Source organism: Bombus fervidus, chromosome 6 (genome assembly GCF_041682495.2).
Source record: "Bombus fervidus isolate BK054 chromosome 6, iyBomFerv1, whole genome shotgun sequence".
Lineage (NCBI taxonomy): Eukaryota > Metazoa > Arthropoda > Insecta > Hymenoptera > Apidae > Bombus > Bombus fervidus.
Genome location: NC_091522.1, coordinates 8,752,325 through 8,772,252, shown reverse-complemented (window position 1 = coordinate 8,772,252; position 19,928 = coordinate 8,752,325). Strand labels below are relative to the sequence as shown.

The 19,928-nt window shown below is 28.9% G+C and overlaps 4 protein-coding genes and 1 long non-coding RNA gene across 18 annotated transcripts; 3 read left to right on the top strand and 2 right to left on the bottom strand.

The window, feature by feature from the left end:
- Window positions 1-19: 19 nt before the first annotated feature.
- Window positions 20-10,350, top strand: Mypt-75d (Myosin phosphatase targeting subunit 75D). 4 transcript variants are annotated; one of them, XM_072004889.1, is made up of 9 exons: window positions 20-38; window positions 4,677-4,940; window positions 5,022-5,336; window positions 5,448-5,590; window positions 5,667-5,792; window positions 5,873-5,948; window positions 6,031-6,248; window positions 6,331-6,502; window positions 9,130-10,350. In XM_072004889.1, the coding sequence occupies exons 2-9, from the start codon at window positions 4,712-4,714 to the stop codon at window positions 9,435-9,437; spliced, it is 1,587 nt and encodes a 528-aa protein (XP_071860990.1). In that variant the 5' UTR covers window positions 20-38; window positions 4,677-4,711; the 3' UTR covers window positions 9,438-10,350. The 4 variants fall into 4 exon arrangements, with proteins under 4 accessions (XP_071860990.1, XP_071860991.1, XP_071860989.1 ...); XM_072004890.1 differs by lacking the exon at window positions 20-38 and adding an exon at window positions 3,412-3,551 and having other exon boundaries at window positions 5,034-5,336; XM_072004888.1 differs by lacking the exon at window positions 20-38 and adding an exon at window positions 3,412-3,551.
- LOC139988011 (transmembrane protein 42) lies at window positions 1,567-4,483 on the bottom strand. 8 transcript variants are annotated; one of them, XM_072004921.1, is made up of 4 exons: window positions 4,340-4,483; window positions 2,154-2,342; window positions 1,887-2,033; window positions 1,567-1,782 (listed from the first exon to the last, which is right to left on the bottom strand). In XM_072004921.1, the coding sequence occupies exons 2-4, from the start codon at window positions 2,328-2,330 to the stop codon at window positions 1,633-1,635; spliced, it is 474 nt and encodes a 157-aa protein (XP_071861022.1). In that variant the 5' UTR covers window positions 2,331-2,342; window positions 4,340-4,483; the 3' UTR covers window positions 1,567-1,632. The 8 variants fall into 8 exon arrangements, with proteins under 8 accessions (XP_071861022.1, XP_071861023.1, XP_071861020.1 ...); XM_072004922.1 differs by having other exon boundaries at window positions 2,154-2,339; window positions 4,340-4,480; XM_072004919.1 differs by lacking the exon at window positions 4,340-4,483 and adding an exon at window positions 3,606-3,944.
- A 411-nt stretch (window positions 10,351-10,761) lies between the features above and the next one.
- Msra (methionine sulfoxide reductase A) lies at window positions 10,762-16,229 on the top strand. 3 transcript variants are annotated; one of them, XM_072004913.1, is made up of 5 exons: window positions 10,762-11,116; window positions 13,903-14,069; window positions 14,389-14,509; window positions 14,600-14,736; window positions 15,029-16,229. In XM_072004913.1, the coding sequence occupies exons 1-5, from the start codon at window positions 11,051-11,053 to the stop codon at window positions 15,264-15,266; spliced, it is 729 nt and encodes a 242-aa protein (XP_071861014.1). In that variant the 5' UTR covers window positions 10,762-11,050; the 3' UTR covers window positions 15,267-16,229. The 3 variants fall into 3 exon arrangements, with proteins under 3 accessions (XP_071861014.1, XP_071861016.1, XP_071861015.1); XM_072004915.1 differs by lacking the exon at window positions 10,762-11,116 and adding an exon at window positions 12,074-12,231; XM_072004914.1 differs by lacking the exon at window positions 10,762-11,116 and adding an exon at window positions 13,155-13,381.
- LOC139988013 (uncharacterized) lies at window positions 11,026-11,987 on the bottom strand. Its single transcript, XR_011800003.1, has 2 exons — window positions 11,388-11,987; window positions 11,026-11,285 (listed from the first exon to the last, which is right to left on the bottom strand). It is a non-coding gene; the product is annotated as an uncharacterized lncRNA (long non-coding RNA).
- Window positions 16,230-16,426: 197 nt separating the features above from the next.
- LOC139987997 (uncharacterized) lies at window positions 16,427-19,891 on the top strand. 2 transcript variants are annotated; one of them, XM_072004882.1, is made up of 12 exons: window positions 16,428-16,589; window positions 16,662-16,857; window positions 17,005-17,152; window positions 17,302-17,477; window positions 17,555-17,727; window positions 17,863-18,016; window positions 18,159-18,203; window positions 18,304-18,454; window positions 18,595-18,953; window positions 19,068-19,360; window positions 19,436-19,543; window positions 19,769-19,891. In XM_072004882.1, exons 2-12 carry the CDS (start codon window positions 16,780-16,782, stop codon window positions 19,863-19,865), a joined length of 1,782 nt encoding a protein of 593 aa, XP_071860983.1. In that variant the 5' UTR covers window positions 16,428-16,589; window positions 16,662-16,779; the 3' UTR covers window positions 19,866-19,891. The 2 variants fall into 2 exon arrangements, with proteins under 2 accessions (XP_071860982.1, XP_071860983.1); XM_072004881.1 differs by having other exon boundaries at window positions 16,427-16,857.
- Window positions 19,892-19,928: the final 37 nt, after the last annotated feature.

Below are 19,928 nucleotides of genomic sequence, written 5' to 3'. Positions count from 1 at the left end.
GACAGTAGAACTCGTTGAATAACGGAAGGCCTACCACGGTAAGGGTGATGAGTTAAAACATGTATAAAAACACTTGAAACGGATAATCTCGAAAATCTGAGACGATTAAATGCTAATTATTTGATTAATGTTTGATTATTACAAGAGCGTTAAGTGAATAATGATCGTAACTTACAGTGATAGACGATTGTTACAATGTACTCTTGTAAATTCAATGAAAATAAGAAAGGTGTCGATGTTGATGATTCAAATAATGATTTAATCTATTGAGAAGTGCAATTACACGAATCGAGTGTTTAAAGCAGCTCGAGCGGTTAATAAATCATACAAATTTTCAAGATTTACCGTTCAAAGTTGTACGCTTAATGGTATGGAAGATTATGGACAAGTGTTTATTGTTACGCAAATGTGTAGCAGAGCAGTAGTAGGAAAATATTTATTAAAAAAGATAAAAAGAGGGAAACTATCATATTTTGGACTGTTGGGAATGACTGACAACCGGTAGGCGGCAGTGTAGAGAACAACACTGTAGCGCAGCCGCCGCTCGATAAAGCCATCCTCTTGCTCCTCTTTTACGTTCTCCTTCTAATACCCTCCTTTTCAACTGCATGATATACCTATGAACCACGACCCTGCCCCACAAAGTAAAAACCTGGTCGACTGAAACTTCTTGGACAGTTCGGTACACATATACGTTTAATTAGGGTACACTACCTATGTAACGAAGTGCTAGTAACCCTGGACTAGTAGGATGCTTCGTTACTAACCTACGTCAACTTCCCAGACAGTATAAATAAAGGCTCGTTATTTAATCAATTTAATGGGTTGATTAATTCTTCTTAGATCGAAATTTTAAAGATTTTTTTACTTAGAATTTCAAATCTAGTATTTTTTTGTACTTACAATTAGTTTCGTAAACACGATCAACTTTGAAATCTTTCTCTTAATTTTAATATTAATTTTAGTTGTTTAATGTTAATACTTTAACAAAAAAGAATAAAGAAATGAAAGAGGCAAAACGTTATTGTAAGATTAAAAAGAACTTCTGATTTAATACAATCAAAAAGGAATTTGTATAGTCTACGTGTAGTAGGAAATAGGGCGGAAGAATCTTCTATTCTTTTTTCCCTCGCGTTTCTTATCCAGTACTATTACAAGCACGGAGATCCACTTTAGTCTCTAAACAAGTACACTTCAGGTCTTTTCCCTTGCCGGTTTCTCGGTCGTTCTTTTCGTATTTTCCATTATCTTTTTTTTAAAAGAGAAATGAAAACCAAAGACGATAAGCCTGTATTAATCTTTATACGCTCGGTTAAGTAGCGCAAATCATGGGCAATCACAAATATCACATGACAAATAATGAAATAAATTTTGCAAAGCTGAAATAAGCTTTCGAAGATATAAAAACGAATAACAGTTTAACAAGAAAAAGAATTAACTGGTAAAAAAAAAGCGAAAAGGAAAGAGGTCTTGCAATTCCCTTAAAAAAAGTCTCAGTATAATTGTTTATTTATTTATTCAATTTAATACATACGAAAATAGATAATAATATTATTACAATGTATATAACATGTAGACACAGTATAATATTAAGAAAGTAGCATAAAAAGATTTCCAAATCATTTTCGGAAGTTATTCGCTCTTCGATCTCTTCAGGAAAGGTACATGATCGTCTTTGGATTGCGTACAAGAGATGACCAATAAACCCAGAATAACGAAAGATATACCGCACCACCAAGTAAGCGACGTTGATTCATTAAAAATCAAGGAACCCGCAAGAGCCTTTAAGAAAAAATAAATCAGATCTAAATATGCATTCACTTTCCTTTGTGTTCTCGTTTTAGTATATATATATATATATATCGATAGAAGAATAAGTAAAATACCGAGCAGATATAACTGGTGGCGGCGCTAGTTATTGTACATGGTAAAGAAGATCCGCTAGCATTGAGTGCTTTTACGAAAAATGCGTAGCCCACGGTGTTGCTTATTATCATTAGTATTAAAAGTACTCCTTTAAGCAGCAATCCGAACTTATTAAGAAATAAATAATTAGTTTTGAATAAAAATACTGGAATTTAATTTATACACAAGATTGTAAATATTATTAAATATTCTTTATGCAAATAATAGTTGCAAAGAACATCACTTACAATGGAATCCACATCGGCACCACCAGCAAGTTTACCAAGTAGACTTCCGATAGTTGCAAAGAATCCACTGACGACAGCTAAACGAATATTTGGTTCTTGCTTTGTTTCTTTCATATATGATGTCGAGGAAGGTTGACTTTCTTTCAATGTTAACGAAGAAGAAAGTTTACGTTTCATTACTAAGCACTCCTGTTAATATATTAATTCGCTTATAAAATAATGACATAGAATTATTTTCAATCCATATCACTTCTAATTTTACTGATGTGAAACTGAGATTTCTACTAGTACCGTAAACAAAGTATAACATCCTATACTTTATGCGCGATGACTACGGATCTTGTTTTCATGGCGGGAGTATTAAAATGAATGAAAAACAAATCAACACTAATTACTCATTTTGTTAAAAATCTTCATGCTAATAAAATATGAATAATTATGTATATAAGGACACTGTCCTTTGTTACTTTATTTAATAATTCAATTTGTAATATTCTTATTTACTTACACAAAAAATGAGAGATAGAAGAAAAGGTTAGATAAGTACACAATTCACATCAATTATAATAGAATCTTTCTCAAAAATTATCGACTAGTAAATATTCTTACATAATTAAATAAATAAACATGTACTAATGAATCGTTAAGATAAATTAAATCCCGAGATTCAATGACTCAATAAATTAATTTGATTATACCCAAGAAAGAACGGTAAGATAACAATGTACATACATACATTGTGTATGTCATAAATTAATAGCGATATTTGAATTTCCAAGAAGGTGTTAAGCACTAAGTTCCACGATCTTCTGATTCGATATGTGTTACAAATATACCATAATCTGTAGAAAATAAAATGAATACACAGCATATAGCGCGTGTACGCATAGAGACTGGTCGTACGTAAGAGATACATAATTTGAAAAAAGACAAAGTTAGCGCGCGGTGAAGGGAACGCGCGAATGGTTTTCTACAGGTAGTTTAAAAATGGCGACTGACAGGTACGCGTTTCCTCGCGTGCACGGCGCCGCGACGAGATCAAACGCGACGTGATTTTCGTGAAATTAAAAGCAAGAGGTTCGTCCACCCTCTTCGGTTCAATTTCATTTAGTGGAATCGTCACATCGGAGAGACCGTAAAAATTATGTTACGTTTTGATCAATCAACACGGTGACTTTCTCTCTCTCTCTCCGCTACGTCGTGTACTCGCGAGATTCAGCTCCACTTTTCAGTTCAACTTGGCAAGATACTAAAATTTCCTACCTTCATCTCGCCCGTTTTCCGAACCGAACGAAAAAAGAAACAAAAGACGAACGAATGAACGAACGAACGAGTAAACTTCCGCATTCCACTGGATCGCGAACGAATAAGTGAACGAGCAAGCGATCACTTGCCGATGTGAGTAGATACCGCGATTTGACACCCCCCAGCCTTAGAACAGATTTCTTTCACCTGCATTAACTCTCGAGTTACAATCATGAAATGGCATACACACTCGCATTTCCGTTTCTAAGTCAGTTCCATCGATATTTTATTCATCACTGATTCTATTTTTTTCTCCCACTCGTCACCTGTATTCTTCTATTTCACCTATTTTGTCTTTTATACGAGGAATATATTGTTTTTTCCATACGTTGAAATAAGAAACAAGTAATAAAGAATAAGAAAACAATGCCACCCAATATAACACCTTTGCATATGTTATTTTCGTTACCTGTTGAAATCTTCTAATTATATAATTTATCATAGAAAAATTACACTATATCATGTATAGAGTAAGATAAGATTAAATTGCACATTTTTATTTTGTGATAATTTAATTACGGATAATTTTATAATTTTTCATTAATTTTGTTGTTAGTTGTTTTATTGATTTTTACATGTAGTTTTTAGTTTTATATAGAAAACATAATTTTATGTGAATTTTTTATTGCGTTAATGCTTTGATTACATCATATCATGTTTAAAAATTATAAGGTTTGTGTAAAAAAGATTTTCATAAAGTAACTCTTTCAGAATTATTAAGTACAAATGCATTTTTTTCATAAATTTAAAAAAGACTGTAATGGAAGCATATTTTGTTTTAAGAAAAAACTACAAAGCAACGTTAACTTATTATTACTGATTATATGATGAGTCAAATAAGTATTTTGGAACATTTGTGTAAATAATGTACATTTACTTACCTAAGTAGTTGATAAATATGACAAAGTTTTGGATAAAAGTATGATATCATTCACAATGAAATACCGAATGAAAAAGCAGTTAATTTCACACAGATTTTGAAAGAGCAAAACTTGATATTATAACAGAATGATGTCTAATGTATGTCACAAAATTTTAAAATACCTTGAAATGTATTCATGGTTTTATAAGTGTAAAGGTAATCTCGTTGGCTTTCAAATCCCGTTTTATCATATTATTCCTGATAAGAGTTCTGTTTCATATGCATTGAAGACACTAGCACATTATAATACTAAATAATACATACAAAACAAAATATAATCTGTTTCTTTTGAGTAGGTAAATACAGCTGTGAAAATTACAAAAATATAGCCATGGAACATTCAGATTTAGTAGCAGAAATGGTACATGTAGAAAGGTTAACAACACAAGAGAGATTGCATTTGGCTCGTCACAGAAGACTCCAACAATTGAAAGTATGGCGTCAACGTGAAAAAGAATGGCTACGACATCAAACCAGACATACAAGTAACAAACGTCACATATATTTTAGTGACAGTGTAATGCTATTAGAAGCTGCAGCAAGAAATGACATTGATGAAGGTAATCTGACATAATTTTTATAATACTATTGCAATTTCTTTTAATATAACTGGGTATATCAGTCGGCATATTAAGAAGTAGCATATGCTTTAGTGAGGCGACTCTTGAAAAAAGGAGTAAATCCAGATTCAACTAATGAAGATGGACTGACAGCTTTACATCAGTGTTGTATAGATGACAATGAAGAAATGATGAAATTACTAATCGAGTTTGGAGCAAATGTTAATGCAGAAGATAGTGAAAAATGGACACCATTACATGCTGCTGCTACCTGTGGCCATTTACACTTAGTTAAAAATCTCATTGCTAGAGGTGCCAATTTATTAGCTGTGAATGCTGATGGTAATATGCCTTATGATATTTGTGAAGATGAAAAGACATTAGATTGCATTGAAGGTAAAAATCCTTAAAATACATATCTGTAATTAAAAATTACTTAAAAAATGCAAGATTACAAAAAATACACAGGAATGATCTTTTGATTTTAATTTGTTTATATAATTGTAGGAGAAATGGCAAGACGAGGTGTTACTCAAGAACTAATAGATGAAACTAGGGCTTCGATAGAAGTTCAAATGTTACGAGATTTACAAAATATAGCTTCTATAGGTGGTGATCTAGAATATAAAGATCATCAAGGTGCTACACCTGTATGTATACCAATTTATTAAATCTATTAATTTTAAGAAGTAATTGTCAATAATCTTTTTCCTTTTTCAATTTTAGCTTCACATTGCAGCTGCAAATGGTTATTTAAGGGTAGTTGAATTTCTTTTAGACCAACATGTTTCAACTGATGTCGAAGATAATGACAAATGGCAACCAGTTCATGCAGCTGCTTGCTGGGGCCATGTATGATCTGAATTACGTTTCTTGTATTAACTAACTTATTTAAATTAAACCCATTTTCTACATTCATTTTATCTTTTTAGTTGGAAGTTCTTGAGTTACTAGTACAAAATGGAGCTGATCTAAATGCAAAGAATAAACACGATGAAACACCAGCTGGTAAAAATATTTTTGCTAATAAAATTTTGAAGATTATATTTTTGTATGAAATAGTAATCAATTGTTAAATTTAATTTTATAGATATCTGCGAAGATCCGGAAATTAGGGAAAGGATAGTAGAACTTAAAACAGAACAAGAAAGTAAACGATTGCGAGAAGCACAGGGAAGACGGGTACGCAGATCTCAAAGTATAAATACACGTACTCAAAGCGTAAGAAGAACTTCAATAAGGGATAAAGTTTTAACTACAAAAAAAGATGCTCAAGAAGAAGCTCGTCTTAGATTACAAGCGCAACAGGTAACAAAGAAAATAATATTTATTATTGATTATGTAATGTTAGAAACAATTAAAATCAAACAACAGAGAAATTATGTTTCAGACATACGTTGGCGGTTCGACTACGAATGTTCCACAATCGGAAAACGAAGCCAACGTACGAGAAAATACAAGTAGCGAAACAGATTCTAATGTACCACCAACAGCTGCACGTAAAGCTCCTGAGGGGAAGGATAATGAATCTTTCCTTCACGAGGACGTCGATAAAGAATCAGGTATATTCCAAATCATGTTAAACTCGCACTGGTTATGGTTAAGTAGAATCCTCTGGTAAATGGTAGTTTTATGCATAAGATTTGTGCAAAAAAAAGAAATACGTAACGTGTCATGTCCATTTAAACTGTGCGTTTGGTCGCATAACTCGACCTTGTTAACGTTGTATAGTTATTGTAATTTTATATTTATCATGCGCTTATTATGTTTAAAACAAAGCAAAATATTCCTTAACGAATTTTTGATAATCCAAAGAAATGAATTAAAGACTGATAGTTAAAAATTATAAATGATCACTATTATGTTAGTATAAAGATTGGAACAGTAATTTTTACTATAAATTGTTTAACAAAAGTATTAAGCATTGATCATTTATCAGCCCTTTCTGTTTTCTGTTACTACTGCGTCGTGCTCCTGAATAATTGCGAGGTCAGTTTTCTATATCACTTTCTTATTTCTTTAAACGTATTTTTCAACACAGCGATGAATTATTTTTTAACTTCTTACGTGATTGTACGTTCGAAATTTTCTCTTGTAACAGTTGAATTATTTTTATGTGCTGTGTATATATAATATGTTCTTCTCTTTTTAAAATATCTTTATAGCGTAAAAATATTTCTCTAAATTAAACTTTTTGTGGCAAGGGCTAAATTGCATTGGCTTAATTTTCAGTACTTTTTTGCAAATAATGTGTTAGCATTTGGCAAAGCTTATTGGTCGTTATGTGTGAAGAGACATTATAATAAGTTCAACAGTCAAAAACCAAGCTCCTGTAATGTTGTTTTTATACTTACTACTTATAATGTTCTAAGCTTAAACGCACATTCATAGTACACAAATAACTTAATACTCTCCCTATATATATACAAGTAGGATGAAGACTTTTACTGTAACAGTTTCCCAAAAAATTACTTTGTGAAGTAAATAAAGTATTGCAAATGTAGTTTCATTTGGTAATATTACTAGTATTTCATATTTTACCAAACAGATTAACTAAACTTGAATCTATATTGTAATGCATCAGTAATCAATATTCAATGAGCACTTTCACGTAATACTTACATATCATAGAAAGTTCGTGAATTAAAACATTAAACATATCGATTTGCTGTAATATACATACATATATATTAGATTTGTGAAAAGTTCTGACATATTCTTTATTTACTCACATTATAACAGTAAATTGTCATGTTTAGCAAATAAACGACAGCTACTACTATTTATATATAAAAATATATATATATATATTATATATATATTATATATATAGAGAGAGAGCTCTTGTTTCATTTGCTTCTTATTGATTCTGATTTGATAACAAAGCATTTTAATATTTGCGATTTTACGTTTACATGTTCTATAATTTAATGTTTGCCTAATGACATAAAAAACTTATATGCCAACAATAAAAAACAATGTTAAGAAAAATAGAAATAGAACTTTCTCACACACCTAACATGTTGGTTCTGCTAATGATTAACTGTATTCATTCAATGTTAGTTACGTACTCGCGCGATGTGTCTTCCCGTCTTTTAGTTTTATCGCTAAATGATAAAGTCGTTACGAGGTCAATTGTGTCACGACATTATGTTTTGTATTATTGCTAATAGGAGTCTATAATAGATTCCATATCAAATCAATCATACTGATAAAATATAACAAGCATAAAATTGGTTTTAATTTAAAAGTAAAAAGTTATACAATTAAAAATTTGTTTAAATATTTTGATACATATTTAAATCGTTGATTATTAATATAAAAATGTTGATATAAAATGTTGATATTTAATATCATATAGCACACTTGTTATCTTTTAAAAATAATAAAATTTATGATGATGTTATTGTAATATTTATATTACGTACTATTATATTTTAATAAATTTTGTTGCATAAATCAAAGGCATTAGTTTAAGAAATGATTGATTTGACAAATCCTATTACTTTATTATAATAAAAAATATGTTTGGACATTGACACAGCTAAAACTAACATTAATTCATATGTCTAGAAAAATATTAAGTCATTTTAGTGTTCCAGAGAATTCAACTATTATTTGCTTTGTATGTACATACATATTTCTGTATACAAATATTATGTTTAATGCATACGAATATCAAATTGTAAACTAAATCTTTTGTGTTTTATAATACAAAAATTTGTATAAATGCATTCATATTTTAAAACCTAAAGATTTAGTTTACAACGTGATAAACTAATAAACAAAAGTAACTTATTATCCACTTTTTATCGGGGTAAAGAAGAAACCGATATGTTGTTAAAAATTTTCTTCTTTCTCCTAAAAAAGAAGTCTGAGAACATGATAATAAATGCGATAGAAGGTAGAAGACGAAGAATAAAGGTGTTTTTATGTAGAATAAAGAAAACATGTTTCTGGTGCTCCGTCATGTTTCTAATGCTTATTGCTAAAGCATGTACCGCTTAGCGCATGGCTGCTAGTTTTCATACTAGTCGAGTTTCTTTTGAAGTGCTATTTCAGTGTATGAAAAGGGGAATTAGGTGGAGGGTAATACAAGGTGGAATGGAATGAGAGGGAAGGAAAGCAAATTTCACGTGAACCAGAAGGAACAAGAAATAGCATTGGATTTACATGTTTGCCTCGATAGTGACAGGGCCCGACTCGCCGATCAGTAATCAGCAGCCGATCTACACGTCAGACAGCGACACCAACGGCAAGATCAACATACACGTCTCGGTAGTTTTTGTCAAATCATTATCGGATTTGAAGAAACAAAGGGCACAAAATCGGCATATATCCGCTGGATCGATAGATGCTAATGGAAATGGTATTCCCGGATCGCCTATCTCCAATTCTGAACTCAACACTGGCAGGGATTTTCAGCGATTCACCGGAAATACCAGCGACATTGTCGGTGATAATCATTCTGAAAAAAGTTGCTGTACTGTCATGTAATTATTTTTAATTACTTTCTTCCTTACCACTACCTAGATTGCGAATTTTTATGCATTTTTGTAAAATCTAAAAGTACAAAAATGCACACAATGCATATAATATGCGTAAACATAAAATATCCAAAGTAGAGTATTTATTATAAATGTGATAAATGAAACAAATTTCTATTTAAATTCCATTTCTTTAAGTATATTTATACAAATATAAAAATCCGCAGTCTACTCATCACCTTCTTTAAAAATCATTTAATTCCATTTTATTCTTGTTCCCCGCAACTTTAGTACCTTCGTCAACATGTACTTATAAATCTATGTATCTCTTCCATAGAAAACCGTAGATAATTGTACCAAACGAGATTCTTTTATTTAGATATGGTGCAAACTAACATCTGTTTCGATCTTGTCTTTTAAGTACCGTCTAATAGATTTTTAGACCTTGATTAATTTTATAAGCTGTTCGCGTACGATTTTGAAAGGAAATCGCGTGGGGTCTTGAACAGATGATGCGCTTACAAATTCGAGATAACGGGATCGTATAGATTTCTAATCTGTATTGTACTTAAACGAATATTTAAGTAATTGCGATACAATTAACTGAATTTATAGTTAAGTTTCGAATATGTACAGAATTTTATTTATTACAGCGTAAAAATAATGTATATTTCAAACAATAATTATTGAATTGTATATTGCGCAAGAACTCATTTTTGCGACTACTATGTATGATATCGTATATCGTAGATATTTCTCGTGTTTTTTATAAAAATGTTAATTATAAATAATATTTTTTATATTCATTTAGATATACATATTTCTACGAATACTTTTATTTGTAAATTTTGATGTGTGCCGTTATTCCGCAATAGTATATATCCTGTATTTTTTCTTAGAAATATATCTTGAATTATATGATATTCAATCAACATTAATTTCACATCCTATAAATATACATTGCATATTTTTACATTTCAATGAGAATGTACATTTTAACATTATTTATATTAATTTCCGTACTTTTTCCATTTATATAAATTTTATATATGCATTTCTTTAATCATCAGATTTACGAAGTGGAAATTGAATTTTGATTATATTCATATTTCATATTTTTATTATTTTCATATGTAATAAATATACTCATGTGTGAATCAGTAAAGAATGAAACAGATACTTTTACTATAATTACATAATGTTTCTATATTACACCATCTTAATAAACTAATTCTATGCACGGTAAAATATCATTTTCCATTTTAAATGTATTTGGAAATGTCCCTGACATCCTCCATCGTTGAACGTGATAATCACGTGCTCACGAAATCGAAGCTGATTAAATTTTCAAAGACCTAGCCTAACGAAAGCTACGAAGAAAGGTATAAGTATAAATGCATAAAATCCATTGCATTCTCATTACTTTAAACATTTTTCAAATCAATATTTCTAATCGCATGAAACATTTACATTTTATCGGAGTGAACAAATATTCGAACAAAGTTGCAAAGATTCCAATTCAATCGTTGCAAAACAATTTAACTTCTACTATTGTCTTTAACAATATTAATGAATGAATGATTCTTCTTTTGGACCACTTATCAATAGACATTTCTATCAAAGATGGTGACACCAAATTTAACCCTCTTACTACGCAGGAGTTTCATCGCAATCAACTATCGCTACTTGGTATGTCATCATTAATTTGCACTATTTTACTATATTTGTCAATCAAGTTATCTTTGATTAGATTTATTATATTGTTAAATCCGGCGTTTCGACGATTGTGGAATGATGCATGCCCAACCTATGCGCCTGTACTATATTTGGCATTATGAAAATGCCAAACTTCCAAATACTGCCATGTTCCAGTAAATATTTGTAAATGAATAAATTACATCAGATATTATGTATCACTGCAAACATCAAATACACAGGAAATAAAAGACGCGATAATAACCTCTCTGCATGATCGAAGCCGTGGATGACGAGCTACTGAGCTTAGTGTGCAGGGTACAATAATTACATCAGTCGGTCCAGCAATTGTTATCTAATGTAACGAACACATGTGGCTTCAATTTTCTGATGCAACTCAGGCGAATAACTTACTGAACTCCAGTTAAATTGACAATTAACACATACCCTATATACAATGAGATTTGACATCGATTAATGGCACAGTATCTCTCGCGAGTGAGGTTAATATCGATATTTTTAGCCACGTTCTTTGATCCGGTATTTTAAAACACGCACCTTTTAGTTTTAGGCTAATGATTATATGTATCCCATTTGTAAAGAAATACTTATAGATATTTTACTACACGATTTGTAAATTTTATGTATGAATGAAATGCACAGCGCCATTTAAACATTAAAATTATAATGAAATATAAAAGTAACCTTTACCAGTCTTTACCGTTAGGAAGTATATATGTACATACTCTGTGGCGTCACAAATGCAATTTTTGTTACCAAATAACCAACACAATAGTAGAAAATGTAAGCAGAAATGCTAAGGCAGCAATATCGGATTATTAAAATTGAAAATTGAATTGAGACTTAAAGAGCTACTTACTAACAAAATATGTATTCTGAGAAAAGAGTGGTGGTTGTTCGTATTGAAGAGTAGGGAAAAGAGAAAGAGGAGGGATATCGTGATAAAAAGTAGAGCTGCTGAAGCACGCGGTAGTTTCTTGTTCTTTTCAGTCATCAACGGAGTATCGTCCGTTGAATTTGGAGTGAATCTTTACTTTCTTATCTTTTCGTTTATATTTGAAATTTTTTCTATTTTATCGCAAAATAAGGTAAATAATTTTTTTAATATCATTTAAAATTAGCTTATTTTAATTTTAACGTATTTTTATAACACTTCTACTAAACAGAAAAGATGTTACATATTGATACTGCTTAAAATATCACATGAATTTTTCAAAAAGTAGATTTTATTAATAAATATTAGAATATAAAATACTAATTAAAACAAAAACTTCAGTAATTAAGAAAGCAAATAAGTCAGCAAATTCAATTACTTTTTAATGATTAACAATATTTTATTATTTTGACAAACTTTAATTATTTTTATTAATCTTTTTAAGTTGTCATCAATAAAAGTTGTTATGTCATAAATTTCAATTTGTTAATCAAATCATGTAACTAAACCATCTGAACTGCTTGTCACTTATAGACAAGCTGTTATATATTAGTTTATGCTTGACTTTTTATTTCGAAAAGTCACATAACTTGGCTAATTTTCAGAACTTTGTTTCTGTAGGTATTTTTGTTTAATTATATATTGACGAGAAGTAAAACAATTCCAAAAATATTTCCTTAAATAATTGGAAAAGTAGGAAGTTCTAATTTACAATTTACATAATTTTCTATTTTTATGAAATAGTAAAATTTAAAAAAACTGTTTGGTGATGAATAATATTTAATGGTGGTACATAATCACACAATAGATCCATCTTTGATTACATGTTACCGTGTTCATGAGATTAAACTACAATAGATTCAAGTATATTGAAGTCAATGAATAGCATTTTAAGCATCTTGTAAGATACATCAATATATTTTCAAGTATGTACTCTATTTTTATACTTCTAATTCTGATATATTGAAATAGTTACAGGATACGAAAATATATTCATTTTTGCATACATTCGAAAATAAAATTAAACAAATTAATTAATGTAATTTTTATTGTAAGAAAAAATATTAGTATTGCATGTTTAAATATTGAAAAGAATTTTGTATTTTAAAGCATGTTATTACAGAATAATACATTTTAAAATAATTTCATTAATGGAAACGATGAAGGTGATCAAGTTATGTGGTTCACCCTGTATAATTTCTTCACGCTTTTTTTGTACACGCATCTGACACAAGCATCAGATCTGTAATTTATACACAACGGGTGTCGTAAAAAAAGACTGTTTCTAAGCATAAAGATACAAGGTCAATATATGGCAAAATAATTTTTTAAACAAACGAAATCTCCAAACAGGTGTCGATACTAAAATACTTACAATTAATTTTATTCGTATTCATAAGCATTTTATTAGGTCTAACACTAATACCCGTTAAAAACATTTCCAATGTTTAAAATTCTAAAATTCTACTAATATCGAGAAAGAATTAAGAATTTTTGTGCTTTAGATAAAAGAAAAATGATTTTGTTTGATAAAATTCTCGCTAGAAAACTAATACTATTCTGTCACTAGTCATCCTCAGCTTAACCGTTACTTAGCAGGTTTCAGGTTTCTTTATCGGATCAAATCAAAATATCATTACAGCACGTGAATTGGTGAATTGAGTATATGTCACTGATCTTGTATCATGATGAATGATTTTCGCTTATATCCCTTACGTTGATATCATAATCTAGCATACTGAATTTCAGTTAATATTTTTGTAATTGTATCAAGTACTCTCTTTCATGACCTTCTGCGTGATTTGGCACGTGTTGTTGACGATAGTCGAACAAGATGCCAGGACAATTCGAAGAAATCCAAGCAAAACGTGCAACATTCGGAATGGGATGCTTTTGGGCTGGTGATTGTCTTTTTGGCGTTTTACCCGGTGTAATTAGGACTTGCGTTGGCTATGCCGGAGGACAAAAGGAATCACCAACTTATAGAAATATGTATGTTCTTATACCGTTTTCATTTTCTTTCTCTAAGAATAACTAAGTATGTCTAAAACTTTTTTTTTAGGTATGTGCAAAATTTGTTCTTGAACAATAATTTATCTAATATTATTTTTAAAAAATATACAATAAAGATAATTATCTACAAAATAACACTTACATACATATATTTTTATTAATTTTCCTAGTTCAAATATTAATACCTTCTACATGTTTCTTTTTTATAGCAAATTTATTAATCGCTATATATCAGATAATACCTCTGTAAAGTATTTATGACCTGTAATACCGCAATCTATTCTATTCTCGTTTACAGTGAAGATCATACGGAAGTCGTCGATATCGAATATAATCCAGATGTAATATCATATACACAATTACTCGCTTTATTTTGGCAGAATCATGAATATGGTCTCACTACAAAGATTAAGAGACAGGTAAATGTGTATAATGATTTTTATTATAAGTATTTAATTTTGAATCTTATTAATTATTAAAAGATGATTATTTTTTGCTATTGGTTCCAGTATATGTCACTGGTCTTGTATCATGATGAAGAACAAAAGTTGCTAGCTGAAAAATCACGTGAACAAGAACAGCGGAAGCGTACAGATCTAATTCTCACCGAGATAAGAAAATTCGAAAAGTTCTACCCGGCTGAGGAGTAAGAATTATGCGTTATAACTATAACAATCTTTTTCGTAGAAAAGTACAAAAGGAAATGATTTTAGATCGATACATTACTTTAATTAACATTGTTATATGATAGAAAAAGAGAGAAAGTTCCATCAATTAATGATGTAATATTATTTAATGCGATCTTTTACGTTGATCTTTATTAGGCTAAATATATCGTTCATATTTACTTAAAAATTTTAGATTCGCAACGAATTAAAATATTTAAATAAGTGATTTTCAATATTTTTAAATGATTGATTCGTTTTTATTTTTTCCAGTTATCATCAAAAGTATCGACTTCGAAATCATCCATGGTTAATCGAAACTACTGGTCTCACCAGCGACGAGGTTCTTCGAAATTCACCTTTGGCTGCTAAATTGAATGGTTACATTGCTGGTGCTGGAACGGTCGAACAATTTGAAAAAGACTTACCTAATCTTGGTTTAAGTGAGAAAGCTGCGCAGTATTTACAGAAATATGTAATCGAAAATCAAGGAAACGGTTTATATTGCTAGCTTAAGAATTTTTAATAATTCTTCGTATGTAGTACAGATCAAATAGGATTTATTTCCTTGTAAGAAGAAGTTTTTAAATCTGACAAAAGTCTTCCTTACGCAATGCAGGTTTTCTGTGAACCTGTTTTAAAAGAATATGTCTGGAATCGTTCGTCGAACGATTCTAATAATGCGAATGAGGGTTTAGCTCGCTTTTAAAAAGTAGTTATGTTCGGTAAATATCCTTCTTGTTAGTATTAAAACCTCTCGTTTTCTATCATTTTTATTGTAGTATGTAAGTTTTACTAACAGGATATTAATGCTGTACTTCATACATAAATGAGTAATAACAGGTTTGTTTGCTCAGCAGTATCGACATGTCGTTTTTTAAAAAGAACTAAAAATTAATTTGCAGTAAGATAGGCTGTGAAAGGTATATACAGATAATTCTGTTTGCAATAATTTGTTTTTTGATCACTTCGTACATTCTATAAGTTTTATAAGTTTATCGCGTTATTTTTCATCCTAAAAGAAAAAAAAAAAAAAAAAACAAATGATTATAAAGCATACAACTGAAGCATGCTTTTTAAATTCTTCAAGTTGTAACTTTTTGGATAATATTACTATTTCGTATAACAAGTGTTTATTACATATAAAAATACAATTATATAATATTTATTAAGAATTATGACCACGAGTATTAGTAAATGTATATAATTTCAAGACAACTGCGTTGTCAGATACGCACGCTTACGTACATATAGATACATGGTATGGTGAACTGAGATACGACTGTATATCGGAATTTAATGTGCTTCTAATTCATTTACTTCACATTATAATTTGTCTTTTATATACACTTTACTTATATAAAATTAATTTGCATTGCGAAAAAATCAAAATATATGTAATAATCTTTTATAAAGATCAGTAAAATGGCTGAAAAATTAAAATAACGATTACGAGTTCTACAAATACTTTAAATACTTTTCTTTTTGTTTCTCTTCTGTATTTTCTCCTTTCTTGATTATATGCATTGTAACTTTTAAGAATAGGTAAGTTTGTCTACAATTCTTTTGTAACTTTCTTATATTTTTTTCTTTGTAAATTTCTTATATTTTTCCAAATATTAACAGTTTAGATATTACTTTTTGTAGCCAATATCTTAATCACTATATGTATGTATAGATACCGAATTTAAAAGGCGCTGTTTGAGCAACGCGCATGTGTATACATACATGCGCATACACAACAAGCAAATTCGCTTTATTTTTAAAGATTGTTATCGCTACTTCGTTACAACATTTTTCTGTTACAAACATGGATGTGACATTGAATAAGTATGTTCCATTTAAAAATACGCATTAAAATAGTATCAACAGTCGGAGATGTGTGTCAATTTTTTAAATTGGAAAGATTGTGAGAATCCTTTTTTCTAAATAAACATAAAAAGTTCATGGGAAATTTAAAAATTTGATTATAAAGTATATAAATTTTGAATACGATATAGCTTCTGTAAAAGCATAGTTCAGTTATGCTTAAAGGTTATATGATAACTGCATTCTTGATTGCAGTTACATATTCATCTTTTCCATACACAAATGAACGTAAAGTAAGTATAGGTAGTACAATAAGTAATTAAATGTAATATTTGATATTTATTTTTATGCCTGTATATTCATCACTCATTTATCAATATAGCTTGTAAAAATAGAGCTCCATATTTACTTCATTTTATTAAAAAAATTTTTGCTTACAGTATATCTGTGATGCTGATGGTTGTAAAATATTAACAAATAATTTGAATAATAATATCTCATCTATAAAATATTGTACAAGCAAAGATATTTCTACTGATGTTAATTTTTCAATAATAGAAAATAAAAATGAAGCTTCTGAATCTCCTGGTAAATAATAATATATATTTATATCCAGATTTTCAGAAAAAATAATTAGACTAAAGTATATATATAATAATAATAATATTTTAAGTATAAATTAAATCTATTTATATTACAATATAAAATTTTTAAATCAATAATTTAATGTTTCACAGCCATTATACAGATTAATCTGAGACCACCAAAAAGTATATGTAAATATGTATTAACTTTGTTAACTAATGCATCAATTAGTGAAGAAAAGTGTGTGAATTATAAATTTCACAATTCTTATGGAAGTGAAACTCATACTAGGAGTACCATATGGTTTGTTTCAGATAAACAGTATCAGGTAATAACTTTTAATTTTGACATTGTATAAAATGAATAATTTGTTTGAAGATTTAACATCTATTCTTTGTTTTTTAGAACACTATTGGAATTTTTGTTCCATATATATTTACCGCATGTTATTCTGTTCAATTTTCCTTTGATAAGGATGTAAAGATGTTAAAACATAATAAATTCATAAAAACTAAATATAAACGAACAGAAATCACGACACCAATATTTGAATGTACATATGACTATAATATTGATAAGTAAGTTTATATTATGAGTTATAGATTGATCAATTTGTACAATATCTATTAAGAAAATAGTTATATAATATTTTTATACCATATTTTTTTAAATATCAGAATTTTATTTAAATTTTGAAAATTTGTTAAATTTAGAAAAATGGGACATCTTGAGGTACTCCTTTATAAACCTATGGTTACAGCTGGAGCAATAAGGTTGGGAAAACTTTGGTATGATTCATCTGGAAATGAAAGCTGTCCTTTTAATAAAAAAGAATTTCCTAATGCTGTTTGGAGCTTCGATGTTTTGGTAAAATTTTAATAATACATAATATATAGATTGATGATGTTTCATATTATTGTGAAATATTTAAGCTCTTACGTATATATTAAGTTATAATTTGATAATGTAAGTAAACTAAATTTTTATAAAATTTATATACTATTTTTAGGACAGCTATTTAGGAGATAAAAATTATAACTTTAATACAACTTTGGTAAGTCTTAAGTTTGATATTTCTCAGTTATACTCTAATATACTGTTACTATAATATACTATAATATACTGTTAATTAAAATTTGTTATTTGATTATTAGTTAACAAATGAAATATATAATACAAATTTGACATTTCAAACTGAAATTTCACAAAAGGCAAATTATTGTGTTTCAATATTTTTATATCGTGATATAAGATGTCAAGAATATACTTTATGGGAACCACCTGACATATGTTCTTGGTACCAAAGTAAGTAAATTGATATTATTATGTTCATATATTTTTCTTAATTTGTTGCTTAAGATAGTCAATATTTTCCAGTTTGAATTTAGATGTATAATAATTTTTCATTGCTGTGTAGTAAGATATAATGGATGTTTTATTTACAGGTTGTCAAGATATTACTATTTCAACTTTTGGTGTACCAACTAAAATTAATTCTGATACAACTTCTTATTTGTACCTGCCAATTACTATTACTACATTAACTATATTTATAATTATTGGAATTGTTATGTATCTCATCTATATCATACATATTTATAGTATGCAAGGAAAAAGCTTTCATAGAAATATTTTCAATGGAAATGTTCTTAAAACTAATGAAACTAAATATAAAAAAAAAAAATTTGAAGACGCCAATGTTAGAAATACAGATATTATATTGCTATATCCTAAGGGTTCTGAATCGTTTATGGCATTGATGGCAGATTTTCGCGGACTACTTAGCCATGTTTGCCGGTGTGTTGTAAGTTATTTACAGTTTAAGAAAGATTAGAAAGATATAATTTACTACAACTGAAGATGTGATTTTCTATTACAATATAACATTGATTAATTGTAATATCTATATACCTTACAGGTACACGATTGGTATGATGGCATGGAATGGAATTATGTGGCTGAGGTTGGTGCTTTTGATTGGTTTGCAGAAATGCTCCATAAAGAATGCCGCGTTGTTTGGGTAGATACTCCAATAATGCGTGCATTAATCACACAAAGATTTAACAATAATTTATCTCTTAAAAATTTAGAACAGTATAGTTTTGTAAATATTGGCGATTTCCGTGACGCAGTATTTCCTACAGTATTTAATTTATCTAAACGTAATATCGGACAATCGACATTAAATGAGCCTAAACATTTTATTATACGGTTAGTACAAATTTTATAGTTACTAATTTTATTTAAATAAAAGTAGTATTTATATTACCTTTTTATATTTTGCAGATTAAAAGAATTTGACAATTTTGAAAACGATAATGATCCTTTTGTTGATTTGTCTCCGCATATGAGATACTTTATACCTCAGGATTTAAACTTGCTGTGTTCTGATTTGTAAGTTTTCATTACCAGAAATACGTTTATGTAATAATTTTATTATAGAAGATAATATAATGTTATTATGTTCAATAAGTAATATAATATAGATATTACATATATTTAAAAGAAATACATTAATATTGTTAATGAAAGCAGTATAAATATGAATATTGTACCTTTTTCGTACCGGTACTGACATTATTATATTATCAGCTTTTACAATGTATATATGTATTTTAGGTCAACAGTGGACTTAAATATTATTGTGCCATTCACAAACCAAGAAGATTTTATAAAACAACATTTACATTATGTAAAATTAGATTTTTATAAATAAATATTTCAATTATTTATAACTGTTTATATCAATTAGTATTTTTAGTTATAAGTAAACTACCCC

Bases quoted from the DNA above. Each gene is read 5' to 3' on its own strand.
- Msra (XM_072004913.1), top strand. From the start codon at position 11,051: ATGGTGACACCAAATTTAACCCTCTTACTACGCAGGAGTTTCATCGCA. The intron at 11,117-13,902 runs GTATGTCATCAT...TGTTGACGATAG, and splicing joins CAATCAACTATCGCTACTTG to TCGAACAAGATGCCAGGACA. The intron at 14,737-15,028 runs GTAAGAATTATG...TATTTTTTCCAG, and splicing joins AAGTTCTACCCGGCTGAGGA to TTATCATCAAAAGTATCGAC.
- LOC139987997 (XM_072004881.1), top strand. From the start codon at position 16,780: ATGCTTAAAGGTTATATGATAACTGCATTCTTGATTGCAGTTACATAT. The intron at 17,478-17,554 runs GTAATAACTTTT...TTTGTTTTTTAG, and splicing joins TTTCAGATAAACAGTATCAG to AACACTATTGGAATTTTTGT. The intron at 18,204-18,303 runs GTAAGTCTTAAG...TTTGATTATTAG, and splicing joins ATAACTTTAATACAACTTTG to TTAACAAATGAAATATATAA.
- Mypt-75d (XM_072004889.1), top strand. From the start codon at position 4,712: ATGGAACATTCAGATTTAGTAGCAGAAATGGTACATGTAGAAAGGTTA. The intron at 4,941-5,021 runs GTAATCTGACAT...ATTAAGAAGTAG, and splicing joins AAGAAATGACATTGATGAAG to CATATGCTTTAGTGAGGCGA. The intron at 6,249-6,330 runs GTAACAAAGAAA...ATTATGTTTCAG, and splicing joins TTAGATTACAAGCGCAACAG to ACATACGTTGGCGGTTCGAC.
- LOC139988011 (XM_072004917.1), bottom strand. From the start codon at position 3,069: ATGTATCTCTTACGTACGACCAGTCTCTATGCGTACACGCGCTATATG. The intron at 2,034-2,153 runs GTAAGTGATGTT...TTTCTTAATAAG, and splicing joins GTGCCGATGTGGATTCCATT to TTCGGATTGCTGCTTAAAGG. The intron at 1,783-1,886 runs GTATTTTACTTA...TTTTTCTTAAAG, and splicing joins CCACCAGTTATATCTGCTCG to GCTCTTGCGGGTTCCTTGAT.